The following is an 18,068-nucleotide window of genomic DNA, read 5'->3' on the forward strand; positions in this document are numbered from 1 at the left end:
AAATATTCCTGGAAAGTTGTTATAATCAAGAAAAAGATGTTTCATGTAGTTGAATACAGTGATTCATATTTAGAATGTCATGATGCCTTAGAATTTTCTGGAAGAAATATTCAATATTAACATGGAAACTGATATTTCATCAACTGTGAAATTAAATCAAAATTGATAAAATAGATTGGCATTTGAAATCTCTGTACAAGATTCTCACCTTTGGAAGAGCTATGTGTAGAAAGCATTTTATGTTTGATTTCTGCTAACCCTGAAACAGATAAAAAATTGTTTGCCTGTTATACATCTTGTGTGAGAAATCAGAGACGGTTGAAAAGATTTCTTTGGTTCTTCTCCACCTAGTGGTCATCTTTGGAAGTGTTCAATGTTTGAATGCCTGAAATACTAATCAGTTTGAGGTTGGTTAGCTGGAACTCTGGCTGATAAACATGTGAAAGCAGAAAATATGCTCCCTTTAGAGATCTATAATTTTAAGAAATAGTGTAACTATTTTTAAAAGGAACAGTGCAACTATTTTCAAAAAAATGTTTGAGTCTAACCTCCCCTTATTTAAATTTGTAGTCCAAAAGTTCAGTAATAGTTTATACTAAAGCACATAGCAAAGACCTTAGGGTATTTCCTATATAATTAAAATTCTTAGTTAAGAATTCTAGAAATTCTCAAAAGTATGGAATTCTTAGTTCTTATCTCCTTTCCCATAATAAATGTATTCTAATTTTGGTGGCAAAGGAAAATATCCAGTTTTCTGTTCTGGCTTCCCTTAATAACTGCAGAAAATAGAAAAGGCTCTATTTTCCAACTTGAACCCACATAAAGAATTAAAGTCTTTTCTAGTCTCTTACCTTGGATAAAATCTGAGGATTGTCTAATTAATGGCCTGGTGGCTGAGTGTTTAGATTTACTATGGACAAGTACACCTCAAATACTATTCTCCCTCAGTCATCATTTAGATGGTGTATTATTCAGCTTTCCCAGTGATAGGAGAAAACCCCTGGCTCACAGTTTAAAGGAGGAAACAGCCGGGCATGGTGGCACACACCTGTAATTCCAGCACTTGAGAGGCTGAGGCAGGAGAATCTTTGCGAGTTCAAGACCAGCCTGGGCTACAAAGTGAGCTCAAGGCCAGCCTGAACTGCATAGTGAGACCCTGTCTCAAAAAGACCAAAAAAAAAAAAAATTTAAAGGAGGAGAGGTTTATTTTGGCATGGTCAGCTGGCTCTAGGGCAGAAACATCATGACAGAGACCATGGTGGAGAAAAGCTGCTCCATTTATGGAGACCCGGAAGCAAGCAGGGAAGGAGAGAAGTAGGGATGAGATTACAGGGGTTCCAGTCTCACCCTCAGGGACCCAGCACAGCCAATCAGATCCCACCTCCTCATAGCCCACTCAGCTGTGAACTCCTCAGTGGATGAATTTACAAAAGCTCCACGTGCAGACACCTGAGATGGGGGAGATAGTTTAGATCTAAACCAGAACAAACAGAACACAAAAGGAGTTTTTAAAACTTTTACTTTGAAGATTGTATACTTGAAGAGAATGAGTTCTTCCCAGTAGTGGTATTAATTTGTAAGAGAGAAATTAAGGGTTCTGGGGTTTTCTGTACAAGACTGAAGGAAATCGGATTTGATGAGTTTCATTTGTTTCATGAAAAAAATAATTTTTTTTTTGTCTTTTCGAGACAGGGTCTGGCTATGCAGTTCAGGCTGGTGCTGAGCTCACTTTGTAGCCCAGGCTGGTCTCAAATTAGCAATAATCCTCCTGCCTCAGCCTCCCAAGTGCTGGGATTGTAGGCATGGGCCCCCATGCTTGGCAAAAAAAAATTAAATTTGATGTGAATGGGGCTTTGTTACAAAAGTATGTTTACAGTCACCGTGTTTCCCCCAAAGTAAGACCTACCTGGAAAATAAGATTTAGCTGGTTGTTACCATGGTGATGGCAGTGTCATGCAGAAGATTATACGGCACTCTTCTCTTGTTCAGTAGCTACTCTGGGATGGCAGGTAAGAAAGGCAAGGATAGGCAGATTGAGCCTGGCATTTTTGATCTCTAGTTTTCAAGCCTGATTATTTTCCAACTATGTGTTATTTGGGGGGAAACATGGCATTTATCTAAACTTGAGAACATATCTTCCTTTCGAAGCCACGTTATCAGGGGAGACAGGCTCATTAAAGCGTGTTGATTCCTCCGTGTGCTGACGGGTGGCAGGCCACGCTCCCTACGTGATGAGATGTGTCTTTGTGATCCCCGAGTGGCCACACGCCTGTGATCAGTATGGACTGCGTCAGGCAGTTGGTGGCCTGTTTTCCTAAACTTTCCCAACTTCTTCACACTTCTCACTGCGTCAGAGAGAAAACACTAAATTGTCCCTGTCCCCATTCCTTAGGGTTCTAAGCCAAGACCTGCTAATCACATACAAGCTACAGCTACCAGGAAATGAATGTCCCAGAGAATGTGGAACCTCAGTGCCACTTACCAAGTAGGCTTTTGTATCACAGGCCACAGGCCTCACACACCTTGTATTGTGCCATTTCTTTTTTTCCGGTACTTGGAACTGAACTCGGGACCTCGCGCTTGCCAGGAAGGCACTGTGCCACTGAGCTAAATCCCCAGCCCCATGTTGTGCTATTTCTGTGTGAAAATGCACAGGAGGTCCTTTCTCTGGATAATTGGAATCAGACTGAATCTGAAGGCATCACTAGCTAGTAAACGCTCTAGATTGTCAGCAGCAAAGTCTCTATGACAAAGCTGCTTAGGAAAAGCTACTCTGGAAAAGACCCGAAGCATTCTTCAAGTGTTGTGAGTAGGAGAAAAACTAGAAATTGACTGCTCCTTTCTCTTCTTCCCTTTAATAGCCATGCACACAACACATGCATGCATGCAAACACCAGGCACACAGGTGCACATGCACATAGTTGGAGGCACACATACACACACACACACACACACACACACATCAAACCTCTGACTCTTTGCCTCCTTCACCTACCTCTGATTTTCCATACCCCACAGCACAATCTGGGAGTGTACATTTTATATATAAGACTGTATCATTCACAAACTTCAAAAAAATGTTGAGATGCTCTCATTTTCCACAGAGGGAACACACTCTTCTAATGAGCATATACCAAATGGAGTTGGTTCACAAAATAGCGAGTTCGAGCGGTCCTTCTTACCGTGCAGTGAAATGGCTGGTGCTATCCTATCCCCTTGACTTTCTTTACGTTCTCCTATAGAATCAGTGAGGTGTCAGTGTCTGCCGAGGAGGGCGGAGTGATCTCTGCGCACAGGAGATGCATCTTTAAACACAAAACCAAGGCCCCTAGTACTCAGTAGTTTAAGCTCACCCACCTTGAAGGACCTGCTTGTTGATCCTGCCCTCCGTGTCATCTCCCCCAGCAGTGTCCGCTTTTCCCTCATGCACTCTTCTGCCTAAACATGGGGGCCTCCCCACCCAGAGCAGCAGAGAGGCTTTGAGGTATTGCATCAGCCACCCCAGCGCCCCCGGAGGCGATGCACGCAGCCACAACGAGGGTGGGGTCTTGTCATCACTGGAGTGAGCCAAGCAGTGCCTGGAGGACCAGGAGCACTGCAAAGGGAAGGCAGCGTCCTGTGGAATTAGACTTGGCTGTGAAAAGTTTTGGACTGTGAGAAGTATATAAAACATAAAGGTGCGATTACAGAATTAGAAGTAGGGCATTCATGCAACCACGACCTGGACTGGTATTAAAACTGTCCTGCCACGCCACAGGTCCCCTGCGTTTCTTTGTAATTCCGCCAGTGTGGGACATGCACCTACCTTGTGCACAGATGCTTTGTTCATGCCAAAGCCGTATAAATGAATTAAAAAGGGATTTTTGCCTTTTTGGCATCCGCAGGCTCTGTGTGTGTGGCGTGTGTGGCGTCATTGCCGTGTGTATGGGTTGTACCACACACTTTACTTGAAGTCATCGTTTTATTATCTGGGTACCGTGGCTCATTCCTGTAATCCCAGCACTCCGGGGAATGAGAAAACAGCGTCAGAACTTCAAGCTTAGCCTGGGTAATTTAGTGACTTAATTTAGTGACTAGTGAGATGCTGTCTCAAAAAAATTACGAGGGGTTAAGAATATAGCTCAGTGTAAAGGCCCTGGGTTCAATCCCCAGTACTATAAAAACATTATTTTTTGTCGTAGATATTATTTTGACTATACCTTTGTTTTAAAGATGAGAAAACTGAGACATACTATTCCTTCTTTAATACCAGGATTCTGTTATTTTTTGATTAAACTATAGCCCAAAGAATTCCATGGAGGGAAATAGCCATGGTATCAGAATCAGAAGTCTTAATGTTCACTTTCTTCCTCAGGCCTCTATAAAGCCAAAATGTGGGCGTATGGTCAGCTTCTCATCTGGAGGAGAGAACCCGCATGGGGTGAAGGCTGTCACCAAAGGCCAGCGGTGTGCTGTGGCTCTGTGGTTCACCTTGGACCCACTCTACAGAGAGTTGGTGAGTTCCTAACATATCAGGGAAGCTGGTTAGACTGGGCCATGAACTAATCTATCTGGGTTTTTGGGTTTTTTTGCACCGGAATCGAACTCGGGACCTGGCGCTTACCAGGCAGGCACTTGTGACGCTGAGCTATAGCCCCAGCCCTGAACTAATCTCTCTGAAGAAGTCTTTGCTTGTCCTACATCCCTGCAGCGTCCTTAGAGAGAAGGATAAAACTTTGACCAAATCTCTTCTGGTACTGTTTTCTAAGCAAGAACAACATTTGCTGATGAATCCTGACTTAGCAATGACACGTGGAGCCTCTATAGTGGGAATCTGAGGAAACAGTAGGGACTGGGAGGGCAGCTTTTTATCTGAATTCAAATAAGTGAAGATGTTCGTAGAAATAGATTCATCAGTAATATTTAGCAACTGGTAATCGCTACTGAGCTCAGTGACAAACTGTAGCATCAGAAGACAGGAAGGATGTTCTGCTGGTTTCTAGAAGACTGTGAAGTATACTGTTTTCTTAAAAAAGAAATTGTTGAAAAGCTCACTGAACAGTTTACAAACCATGCAGAAGAACATGAATGAATCTGAAAGACTGTGATTGCTTGTTAATTTTATTAAAAAAAAATATTAAAATAATAGAATATTTGAGGTAGCCAAAGATACACAGGCTGGATAAGACGATATGACCTGGTCCTTTTAGATGACTTTTCACAATGTGAAGAAGCATGAATTCACACCACTAAGAAGCTCCTGGGGGAAAAGTGTGTATCCACTACTATCTTCCATTTTGTCCACTGCTTTGTGTCTGCCTGGGAGTACTGACCAGTGGCTCCATTCCAGGCTCCACCCACAGCTTAGTTTGGGCACTAACATAGCATCCAAACCCTCAGAGCATTAGACGGTGTGACTTCAGCGTCTTCCCCAGCCCAAAGTATTCCTGAAGTGATGGATTTCTCTTCTCAAGAGTGACTTCCTAGGTGAATTTCCTCGTTCGGTCCCCAAATTGAGTCCAATTTGATCAGAAGCTGTTTGAAAATAACCCACCCTTCCCACCCTCAAAACTAAATTGTGAAGTTTTTGCCCACATTCCCTAAGCTTTCTTTTTTTTTTTGGTTTTTCTCCGGTACCGGGAACCGAAGTCACGACCTTGCGCATGCCAGGCAGGCGCTTTTGCCGCTGAGCTAAATCCCCAGCCCTCCCTAAGCTTTCTTCCACACATTTTACAAATGTTTGTAGGGGATGCTCTGTGCGCCTAGGAGACTGTGCTAGGGACAGAGGTGAACAGATCAGTCTCTGCCGCAAGGACCACGGAAAGATCAGCAAGGACATAGGAAATGCAGGCAGCAGGATGTGCTTTGCAACGGGGAGAGCAAGATGGCAGTGAACTCAAAGTGACAGGTGACAGAGGGAACTGCATAGTCCCCAAGGCATTGGAGGATCTGCTCTACCTGAAGAGCTTTTCTTTCCCTGTATATTTTAGCCTCCAGATAGCCAGCTTCCCTCTAAGCAGTCGTCCTGTACTAAGCCACGTAGGTAAATGATGGACTGTAAAGATAACAAATTGTTGAAAACAGCCTCACTACTTAAACTTAATTCAGCAGGTGTTTTAATTATTCTGTTTTCAAACTCTTTTCCAGCATATTGTCCTACCGAAATTAATTAACACAAAGTAAGTTCTTTACTCCTTCCTTGTTTTCTTCCAGTACTGGGAATCAAACTCACAACCTCGCGCTTGCCAGGCAGGCGCTGTGACGCTGAGCTAAATCCCCAGCCCCTTCTCTACTTCTTCCGGATCAGGGAATGTACCATAAAGCTTCTCCTCCAGTCTTCAGGCAGTAGCGGCATCTAGTGGCCGCATTGGAAAATGACAAGCGCCTCTTTAGGCCACTGAGAGAACATTTAGCCTGTGCTATATTCGCAGACTTTCCTACACACCGGAATCACCCGGGGGAGTCTTGACAAACTACCATCACCTGGCTTCTGTCTTCACAAATTCTGATTTAATTGGTACAGGATGTGGTCTGGGTGGCAGGAGTTTTAAAAGCTTCCCAGGTAAATCAGATTTTCAGCAATGTGTGGGAGTCCGCAGTTGAAACGCCTTCTCTCACATTGAAAGTTTGCCTATGAGCAGGGCGCTAAAGCATGCAGATGCCCATGTCCATTACAGATACTCACCTCGAGGAGTACTTAGCCGCATAAACTGTCGGCGATGTAAAGGTATGAAAAGCTTCCTGTGTATCAGTTGCAGCTCTTGAATTTCATGCCCTTCACAAGAGACACGATGGTAATAGTTTCTGTGGCTATAAAAATGCTAAAAGTTCTGCCTCTCTGTCAATTTGTCAGTCACAGAGATTTTCCTTCCTGTTTATAAAATGGTATGTGGGCATTTAATAGTGTAACAAATTTTTTTCTGGCACTTACTATATTTGGCCTTTTTAGTTTCCTTTATGTCAGCATAATTTCCAATTGTAAGCCCCCTGCATGAATGAAGCTTTGTTTGCATGTGATAAAACAGCTATTTTTATAACTTCCGGTGCCACGTAGTATGTTAAGGATGACATAGGAGGGTACAAACTAAATGAGGCATAACTCCGATTTTCAAGGAGCTTGAAGTCAAATCAGAGAGGGAATACCGAGGCCAAAGAAATTACAGCATAGAACAAAGTCTGGTAACAGTTATCAGCAAGAAGAGAATGATTTATAATCTATAAGAACCAATCAGGAAGGGTTTTCTTACAGGATAGTAAGGTTTCTTTTTTTAGTGCATGTTAGTCAGAATAGCAATGCTCATTTGGAGGAAGTGCTATGTTCATGTAACATACCTTGCTCACTTTCAGTCACTTATATCTCAATCTTCTTTTCCTGGCCCCTTGCTGCTTCTCTTTCCTATTTCTAAGAATCTACCTTCCAGTTTTCTTTCACCTCTCCTTTATTTTATTCAATCATTTATTCATATTTCAGGTTTCTCGGGCCGGGGATATAGCTCAGGGGCTCAGCACCTGCCTGGCAAGCACAAGGTTGTGAGTTTGATTCCTGGTACCAAAAAAAGTCATATTTCAAGTTTCTCATATAAGAGAAAAATTATGATGTTTAACTTTGTAAGTCTGGCTTATGTTGCTTAACATGATGTTTTCCTCTTCTGTCAATTTTCCTGTAAATAACATGGTCTCGGTCTTCTTTCTGGCTGAATAATACTCCATTGTGGATATATACTATATTTGCAGTATGCATTCATTTATGCATGGGAATCTAGACTTTCTTCACAGTTTAGATATTGTAGATTGCATTGCTATAAACATGAGTATGCATGTAAGGCCATAGTATGCTGTATTTAATTCATTCAGGACTATACCTAGAAGTGATAGAGCTGAATCAAATGGTATTTCTACTTTTAGATTTTTGAGGAAACTCAGTATTGCTTTCTGTAGCAGTTGTACTGGTTTACAATCCCACCAATAAAGTAGAAGAGTTCCTTTGCATCTGCATTCTCACTGGTATTCATTGTTTTTTGTACATTTGGTGATAACCATAGTGACTTGAGTTGAGATGGTATCTCAGTGTGGTTTTGAATTGCATTTTTCTAATGAAAAATGTATTGAATATTTTTATATACTTATTGGGCATTTCTGCTTCTTTTCAAAAGTGTCTCCAGTTCATTTGCCCATTTTTTATTTGGGTGGCTCAGGGGGATTACTTTTGTTGTTGTTGTTGTTGTTCTTTATGTATTCCAGTATTGATCCTCTATCAGAAGAGCAGCTAGCAAAGGATTTGTGCCATTCTGTAGGTTGCAGCTCCTCTCTGTTATTTCCTTGGCTGTACAGAAGCTTTTGAATTTGATGTAACCTAATTTGTTGATGCTTGATACTATTTTCCATGGTGTTAGACTCCTGTTCAGGAAATCTTTACCTGTGTCTGTGCCTTCAAATGTTCCCCGTGTGTTATCTTTCAGCAGTATCAAAGTTTCTGGTTTTATATCTAAGTGTTTGATCCATTTTTGTTTGATTTCCCTACACAGTGAGAGATAGGGACCTGGTTTCATTTGTCTGGGTGTAGATAATTCAGCTTTCACAGCACCATTTATTTAAGAGCTCGCCTTTCCCCCAGTGTATTATTTTTTTTGCCCTTTGTCAAAAATCAGATAGCTAAAAAAGAAAAAAAAATCAGGTAACTGTAGGTACACAGGGGTGATTTTATGTCTTCTGTTCTATTCATTGGTCTGCTTTGTGTTGTGTGTGTGTATGTGTGTATCACGTTGTTTTCATTACTGTGGCTTTGGAGTATAATTTGGCTCCAGTATTGTTAGCCTCCAGCATTGCAATTTTTGCTCAAGATTGGTTTGGGTATTTTTTTTTTCTGATTTCATACGAATTTTAGGTTATTCTTTAACTCTGTGAAAAATATTTTTGCAGAATAGGAAATGCACTGAATCTGCAGACCATTTCTACCAAGATAACCATTTTAACAATATTCGTTTTGCCAGTCCACAAATGAGGGTGTTTTTTCCATTTTCTAAAGTTATCTTCAGTTTCCTTCTTTAGCATTCTGTCATTTTCATTGTAGAGATATTTCGCCTCTTTAGTCAGATTGATTCCTAGATACTTATGTTTTTGAAGTTTATGAACGAAATTATTCTAGTGATCTCGTTTTCAGTGAGCTCATCATTGGTGCACAGCAAAACCACTAATTTTTCATGTGTGCATTTGGTATCCTGCCAGTGTACTGGATTTGTTCATCACATCTAAAAGTTTTCTGGTAGTTTTCTGGGGTCTTTGATATGAAGAATCATATCATCTGCAAGTAGGGATAGTTTAGCTTGTTTTCCTATTGATATCCCTTTTATTTATTTCTCCTACCTGATGACTGTAGTTGAAGTTCCAAGTAATGTACTGAACACGATACTGAGTATAGACACCCTTTCCTCATTCCTCATTTTAGAGGAAATACTTTCTTTTTTTCCATTCAGTATGATGTTGACTGTTTGTCAAATGTGGCCTTTATCAGTTTGAGATAAGATCCTTCTATACCTATTTTCATCAGGGTTTTTATCATGAAGGGATGTTGGATTTTGCCAATGGCTTTTTCTGTGTCTGTTGAGATAATTATGTGACTTTTTATCCTTTATTCTACTTATGTAATGTATTACGCTCAATGGTTTATGTATGTTGAACCATCCGTCATTGCACCTTTGGGGGTGATACCAGTTTGGTCATGGTGAATGATTTTTTTAATATGTTGTAGAACTGTGTTTTCAAGGATCTTATGAAGGAGTTTTGCCTCTGTGTTCATTAGGGATGCTGGTATATAGCTTTTTATGTTGAGTCCTTGTCTGCTTTTGGCATCAGGGTAATGCTGGCTTCACAGAATGCATGTGGAAGCATTCTTTTTCCTTCTGTGACATGGAAAATTTTGAGAAGCATTGGTGTTAGCTCTTCTCTAAGGTCTAGTAAAATTCAACAGTAAATCCATTAGGTTCTGGAATTTTCTTAGTTGGTATTAAAGTTTTATTCCATCAATTTTATGACATATTATGGATCAGTTTAGATTTCTTATGTCTTCTTCATTCAATTTTGATAGGCAGTATGCATGTAAGAATTTACCCATTTCTTCTAGATTCTATGATATCTTGGACTACAAGTTTTCAAAATAATTTCTAGGCATGGCCTGGATTTCAGGGATATCTGTTGTCATTTTACCTTTCTCATTCCTAATTGTGTTGGTGTGGGCCTTGTTTTTATTTTGATTTCGTTGAGGAATTACCCATCTTTTGAAAGAACCACCTCTTCGATTCATTGATACTTTATACTTTTTTCCCTTAGTATTAATTTCATTAATTTATACTCTCATCTTTATTATTTCTCTTCTTCTACCTGTTTGATGTTTGGTTCGCCCTCTTCTTTTTCTAGGACACTGAAATCCATTGTCAGGTTATTAATTTGGGATTACTCAGATTTTCTAATGGAAGCACTCAAAGCTTTAAACTTCCCTCTTGGAACTGCTTCATGTTCCACAGATTCTAATATGTTGTTGTTTCCATTATGATTTGTTTCTAGGATGTTTTAAATTTTCCCATGGATTCTTCTGTGAAGCGCTGATCATTCAAGAGTTTATTATCCAATCTCCATGTATTCATGTATTTTCTAAGGTTTCTTTTGCTGTTGATTTCTAGTTGTTCCACTGAGATCTGATGCTGTGAGATGTACAAGATTATTTCAGTTCTTTTTATTGAGAGTTGCTTGATGACCTAAAATAATGGTTTATTTTGGAGAAAGTTCTATGGGCTGCTGAAAATAATATATATTCTGCTGTGGTTGGGTTGAATATTTTGTAAATCTCTGTTCAATACATACAATCTATAGCGTAGCTTAACTCTGAAATTTCTTCGTTGAATTTTTGCCTGGTTGACAAATCTATTTGTGAGAGTGGGGAAGTGAAGTCTCTCACTATTTCAATTACTTTTCTCATTTGCTGAGACAAAATACCCAACATCCAGAAGTTAAATAGGAAAAGTTTGTTTGGCTCACTGTTTGTAGAGGTTTCAGTCCACAGCGAGCTCCACGGCAGGGTGACGTTGCAGAGCGGCATTGCAGAGGAGAAACAGTGCGTGGCAGGCAATAGACAGCAAGCAGTAAGCTACAAATTACAAGTAACTGTCATCAAGCCTCTTTCTGTCTCTTATATTGTATCCAGGCTATCCTCCCTTAGGGTAGATAACACTCTCACCCTTAATGCTAGCACAATTAATCCTAGCCTAGCACTGTAAATCAGTCACATAGTCTAGATCCAGCCACCTCTGAGAAAGCCCTTCCTATGACCACATCAGGCTTCGGGGGACATCAAAACACAAGCCATAACATTCTGCCCTGGCCCTCCAAAGACTCATGCACATCCCTTTATTCAAAAGGAATTTAGTCCATCTCTAAGACTTGTCAAAGTTGTAACAATTTCAGCATTGCCGAAAAGTCCAAGTCCAAAGTCTCCTGTGAGATTTAAGGCAAAATCTTAGCTCCAAGCCCCTGTACAAATGAAAAAGTGAAAAACTTCCAACATTCAATGGCAAAAGTAGACATTTTCCCTTTGAAAAGGTACAAAGACAAGGCTAGATAGGAGTGGGAACAAAGCAAGAGCAAAATCCAGCAGGGCAGACATAAAGTTCTGTATTTCCATGTCCAGCAACCAAGGTAATGTTTGGCAAGATATGAACTCCAAAGAGTTTGGATGGTTCTGCCCCACTGGCACTGCAGTGGTTGTAGCTACTATGGGATCTCTCTTGGGTTGATTCTGCTCCTTCCTTGCAACTTTCTTCAGACAATCCATGTTCCTGGCTTCTCTGAACTTCTGGGGTCTTCACTTGCACTTTTGGCTTCACACTCACAACTTCACAAACTGCCCTCTTGGGCACACAGCCTGGCCTCCCAGCCTTTCTTCTAAAATCTAGATGGAAGCCTTCCTGACCCCACAACTCTTGCATTTTGCATGAACCTAAAACCAGCACCATTTGAATGATGCCAGGATCTGCCACTAATTACAACAGTACTGAGTCAGGCATCCTTCTGTCTTGGCTATAGGGGTCGAGTGCCTATAAACCAAATTTTGAGGAGCAACTTCACTAGGTCACCACCATTCTGGAACATACTCTGTGGCTCTCTTCTCAAAACAAAGTCATACACTTTTGCAATTTTGAGTCTGCAAAGCGGAGAATCCTGCCACTTCTTGTGATGGCCTCAAGACATCTTTTCTATTCTGTTGTTCCTTCTTCAAAATCAAGATCTTCTCTGCTCTGTCTCTGCAGTCCACAGCTTTACTGGTATTTCCTTTCTGGCCAGATCACAGCATTCTAAATCATTCTGCTGGGCACTTTGCTTTTTCCGATATAAATCTGGCTAAAATCCCCCAACAGTAGCCATACCACCACCTCAACATTAGACTGCTTTGACATCTCCTCTGCCAGATTAATTAGTCCACTATCATTAATCTCAGTCTCAAGGTCCCTCATCAGGAGCAAAATGCAGACAATCTTTCTGCCAAGGTATAACACATATGTTATAGGCTCCAACAGCCAACGCAGTCCTTCCCAACAGAAACCTCCTGAGCCTGACCTTTACTTGCATTATTTCTATCAGCTTTCTGATCTTTTGAACTCTGACCAGTATCTCCCATGAAGTACAGCCTAAGGTGTTCCAGCTCTACTTTTTCAGCCCGCATCTCCAGACTTTTTCAAACTCTTCCCACAAGTCAGTTCCAAAGGCTCCTGAATCACGTAGTCAGGTATAGTCACAGCAGTGACCCCAGTTCTCTGGTACAAAATTCTGTCTTAGTTACTCTTCTCTTGCTGAAACAAAATACCCAGCACCCAGAAGTTAAGGGAGGAAAGGTTTATTTAAACCTCACAGTTTGTAGAGGTTTCAGTCGATAGTGAGCTGTCTCCAAGGCAGGGTGGTGTGGCAGAGGACATCACACAGGAGGAATGTTCATGTCGGGCAGAAGATGGCAAGCAATAACTATACATAACTAACAGCAAGTCTCTTTTTGTCCCTTATATTGTATCCAGGCTACCTTCCCTTAAGGTGGATAGCACTCACTCCCTTAATGCTAGCATTGCACCATAAATCAATCGTGTACTCTAGATCCAGCCACCTCTGAAAAAGCCCCAACTATCACCACATGAGGCTTTGGGAGGGACATCTAAACACAAGCCATGACACCCACTATGACTTTTTTGATGTCTATCTGTCCTTTTAAAGCAAGTAGTATTTATTTTATAAACTTGTTTATGGCAACATTTGCTGCATATATGTTTGTAATTGCTATGTTTTCTTAATCAAAATTTTCCTTTAATAATATGTAATGACGATCTTTGTCTCTTCTGACAAATTTTAGTTGAAGTCAACTTTGTTGAATTGAATGGGTACCATCAAAACTATGGTGAATGTTTAATTTTTTAAAATTTATTGTAGTAAAAGAAGCACAGACTTTAATCTCCCTGAAAATATTCCTGCTGCCTTTAAACACTCAGATCTCATGACTCTTGCCACTTTCTGAAGCAGTTCTGTCGATCCTCTTACATAAGTGTCTTTAGTAGTGCTTTTGTGGCTGTCTTCGTGTCCTGAATCATTTCAAAACGTTTACATTTCATGGTCATGTTGACTTTGGGGAAGAGCCAGAAGCTGCATAGTGCCAGATACAGGGAATGTGGATGAGGATTCATTGTAATGTTTTTAAGAGTCTACATTTCCATTGATGGCACTTAGCAGCAACAGTCACCATATTGTTTATCACACCTTATAGAGACACCCAAGGAAAGTGACTTACTTCACTGCTTCAGAAAGCAACAAGAAAAATGGATAAGTATATTCAAAGCATGGGGGGGGTAGTATTTTGAGAGGGACTAATGGCAATGTATCTTTTGCCATTTTTTAAATTTAAACTTTCACCTTACATTTCGATCACACCACTGAACTACTCCCGTGTTGCTCCCGTGTACTTTCCTGCTCCAGCTGCTTAGAGCAGTGTTTTCCAGCCTTTTATTGTCAGTCTGGAAATGAAGTGTGCTTCTTACAGACAACATATAAATAACTCTTATTTTTTTTTCTTCTAACAAGAAGAAAGAGGAGGAGTAAAAGTACTTTAGAGGGAAGAGTTTTAGATAAGGAGAGCCTTCTTCTGTGAATGTGTATTTATTCACTGAATATTAAGGAGTCCTTGCCAAATGTCAGTCGGTTTTCTGTGCACTGGAAATATGGCAGTGACCCAGGAGATAAGATTCCCTGCTCTGCTGGAGATTACATTGTAATGGAAAGCAACAGAAAACAAATAAGCAAAAATATAAATAATGGAAACATTTTCCGATTGTGCTGAGTTACAGGTGGAAAATGGAATAAGGTAGCAGATTTGAGGGTGATGAATAGACTGAGAGGTCTCTCCCAGTACTTAATATATGAGCCACAGCCTGAATGACAAAAAGATAAACGCCTGGAGTGGAGTATTCTAGGCAGAGGACAATTTGCAAAGGCCTAGTGACAAAAGAGTCCTTAAAGTAATGAAGAAAAAGAAAGAAGAGTCTGGGATTATATCTCAGCAGTAGAGAGTGTGGTGTAAGGCCCTGGGTTCAATCCACAGCACAAGAGAAGAAAAGAGAAAGACCAAATAAAGGAAAGAAAGGAGAAAGAAAAGAAGGGAAAGAGAGTGTGAGGGAGGAAAGGGAGAAAGGGAGGGAAGAAGAAAGGAAGGAAGGAGAGAGGGTGGGAGGAAAGGAAAGGAAAAAAGGAAGGAAGGAAGGAAGGAAGGAAGGAAGGAAGGGGGAGTGGTTGGAACATGCTGTTACAAGCAAGGGTGTGGTATAGAAGAATACGGAAAAGGCAGGTACCAGATGCTGTAGGTCAAGCAAGTGAGTTTTATTCTAACTGGTGGGAAGGTAGATTTGTGCGCTATCCCTTCTAGTAAGTCTCCAATCCTGAGAAATCATTGGATCCACAAAACTGGTTTAGCTAACGTGCACATCTGGCTTTAGTAACAAGAGAGATGGTGAAAGAAGTGGAACGTCTGAGATGGATTTTCAGGTAGACCAGCTGGGTCTGTGATGAGGGATGTGGAATAATAGGAAAGACAGGAGGCAGGGAGCATCCCGAGGAGCACTGCATCCAGACAGGGACTGGGGGATTCTTCGAAGATTGCTGTCTTCAGCCCTTGAGGTCAGCTAGGAGGTTAGAGAGTTGGCCTGTGAGGTGAGGAGAGGGAAGGAGAGGAAGTAAGGCTAATGATGACAGAGAGACTTGAATCAGTTAGTTTCCCATAATCACCTTGAGAAAACTGAACCTGGAACTCCTAGCAATTGGAACTCCTTACAGCGTTGGGATCTCTGAGCAGGAGGGGGAGATAGTCAGACTTAAGTACTCAGGATCCATGAGAAGCCTTTGAGTTAGGAACTAGGGAGACCAACGTGCAGGCTTCTGAAGCAGCTGAGTTAAAACTGATGAGGACCTAAACCCATGGTTTTCAAGAAGAGGCATTTGCCCTCCAGGGGGCATTTGGCAATGTCTGGAGACATTTGGGTTGTCACAACTTTGAGAGATGTTATTGGCTCCCTGTAGTAAATAGGGGCCAGGGGTGTGGTGGAACATTTACAGCACACAGGATGGCCCCACACAGCAAGTCATCTGGTCTAAAATGTCAGCAGTACCAAGGTTGAGAACCCCTGCCCTGAAATAATGTGATAGTAACATGCCTCGAAGTCAAAGGGACAGAAACCGGAGAAAGGTCAGGACCAGATAGTTTATCAGAAGCAAGAAACCATGGTCAGGCTTTGAAGGCAAGTGGTAGTCTGGGGTGGGCAGAACATGAAAAGAGTAGAAGAAATCTGTGGGGAGGAAATGGGGAGTTCAGTCTGAACACTGAACCCCACTGGAGATGGCAGTGACATCACAAGGTAGTAAGAGGAGTAAGTGGCTGAACACACAGCACAACTCTGCAGGAACAGAACCTGGGAAAGGAATCGTTAAGAACATCACAGTCTCAGGCCCAGGACCCAGGCCGGGAGTGAAGATGAGGTTTAATCCCCAACTGGATTCAGCCCCACTCCTTGCATAGATGGAGGCCTGGGAGCATTCTGCCTCTGGGACTGGTTATTTCACTTGTAATGGAAATGTGTCACTTGTCTCTTTTGCAGGAGCGAATAAAGGCCGATGAAGTGATTGCCATTCTGGATCAAGAGCAGCAAGGGAAGCATGAACTGAGTATCAACCCCAAGGATGAGCTATAACAATGAGAAAGAATGTTCTATCAAATATTTATTTAAATGGTTAATCTTAGAGGAACTTTTTTATTTTTGTACAGAGCCGTGGTATAAATTAACAGGTTAATACGAGTCACTCCATGTCCCCTCTGTCCCCAGACGTGCTTGCTCCTTCTGACTCTGCCTCTCAAAGCCCAGTCCCAGTCTACACACACAACATACACTGCACACATACACCACACACACACACCATACCAACCTACACATGGCGTACACACAGCACAACACATACACAAAGCAACACACAAACATACAAACACACCACACACAATGCACCATCAAAACATACAGAGACACCCCAGACATATGAGACAAAACACAAACATACAAATATACACCATACATACAAAATAATATATAAATATAGAAGTACATGTCACAACACAAATGCCCCACACAAACAACACACTAACATGGTCCACAAATACACAGCTCACAAATACAGAAATTTATGCCACATACAAATATGACACCACACAAACATACACACACCACATGGACACTCACCACACAAATACACAAAATCCCACCATGTATGCCATACAGAGATATACACCGCACACACACACACACACTGAGGATATACACAGACATACACTACACAAAAAAACACAACACATGCACACAAACACACACAGAAACACACATTTCGCTGGGCATACAAAGGTCAGAGAGGATACGCGGGTCCTTGGTGAAAGCACAGCTCTCGTGCTTGCCCCAGCCCTAACGGTAGCGCATGCCTTGCTCTCAGCGGCCTTTCTGGCTTAGTGCCTTTCAGTCCTGAGCTCGGCTTCTTCTGTCCCAAGTGCCAGCTCAGCTTGGCAGAGCCTCTGGCAGACTCTCCCTTGCCTCAGCCCTCAAGGCCACGGAGGACACCCTGGCTCCGGGAAGGACCCACAGTGAGGACTGTGAGATCGGGGTCATCGGTCTTTCCAGGGCCCCCGTGGTGGAGCTGTGGCTCTGGCATTTTCATCAGGGAGGAAACTTACACTGGAAGCTTCGATCCTCCCGGCTGCCAGTGCTCCGGAAGGACTGTCCTGGGAGTTGTGTCTTTAAAGCGTCACATAGAAGCTGACGTGGAATGGCCTTCACTCAGTGACTTTGGAAGAAGACCTTCAGCCCCACGTGGCACAGGGCACCTTTGCGGAGCCACTGGAGCACAGCGGCCGCTGGTGGAGAGGAATCTTTGTGTTTAAGTCAGAAAAACACATCCCTGTTGACCCCGCTCTTGATCTACCCTTCCTCATGGTTGCTGTCCAGCGCTCAGATCCGTGCTTGTGTCTGAGATGTTTAATAAAGGGACCTTTATTTTAATATCTGGTCTTTATTTGTCTTCTCTCAAGATATGTTTTATCTTCAGAGAAAACTGACTCCCATAGGAGCTTCGGCGGCAACCCAGGAGCAACGCTGTACTGCTTTTGCTATGCTCGCAGGCGCAGGGCCCAAGGAAGATGGGAACCTGCTTCAGAAGGAACAGAGGTGGCTGGCAAACTGCGCTGTGCATCTTGAGAATGTCTGATTCTTGAGCCTGGTGCTAAGGAGGACATTGCAGAGACCCTGCTCCCTGGACTTGGGGCTCTTTTACCTGCAGGGAGCCTGTATATGCTAAACTACTGGAAGATCACCTACTTTTCTGGGTGGCACGGGTAGAGGTAAAATGTACTTTCTGCCATTTACCATCTTGGTCAATGGTAAGAACATTCATTTTCCAAAACAAAACCCCAAAAATGAGCTGTAGTGATTGACGGGCCATCTGCTTTCCCTACCAAAGCTTCTGGTTACATTTCCATC

At 42.0% G+C, this 18,068-nt stretch overlaps 1 protein-coding gene across 1 annotated transcript in view; it reads left to right on the forward strand.

Moving 5' to 3' along the window:
* P3h2 (prolyl 3-hydroxylase 2) overlaps positions 1-17,591 on the forward strand; it is a gene marked incomplete at its 5' end in the record, with an annotated part of 154,290 nt that extends 136,699 nt beyond the window's left edge. The window contains 2 exon segments of the mRNA XM_005383229.2: positions 4,355-4,495; positions 16,152-17,591. Of these exon segments, the coding sequence (XP_005383286.1) occupies positions 4,355-4,495; positions 16,152-16,244 (234 nt within the window). The 3' untranslated portion in view covers positions 16,245-17,591.
* Positions 17,592-18,068: the final 477 nt, after the last annotated feature.

The sequence above is a fragment of the Chinchilla lanigera genome, unplaced genomic scaffold (genome assembly GCF_000276665.1).
Source record: "Chinchilla lanigera isolate Chin_1 unplaced genomic scaffold, ChiLan1.0 scaffold00019, whole genome shotgun sequence".
Lineage (NCBI taxonomy): Eukaryota > Metazoa > Chordata > Mammalia > Rodentia > Chinchillidae > Chinchilla > Chinchilla lanigera.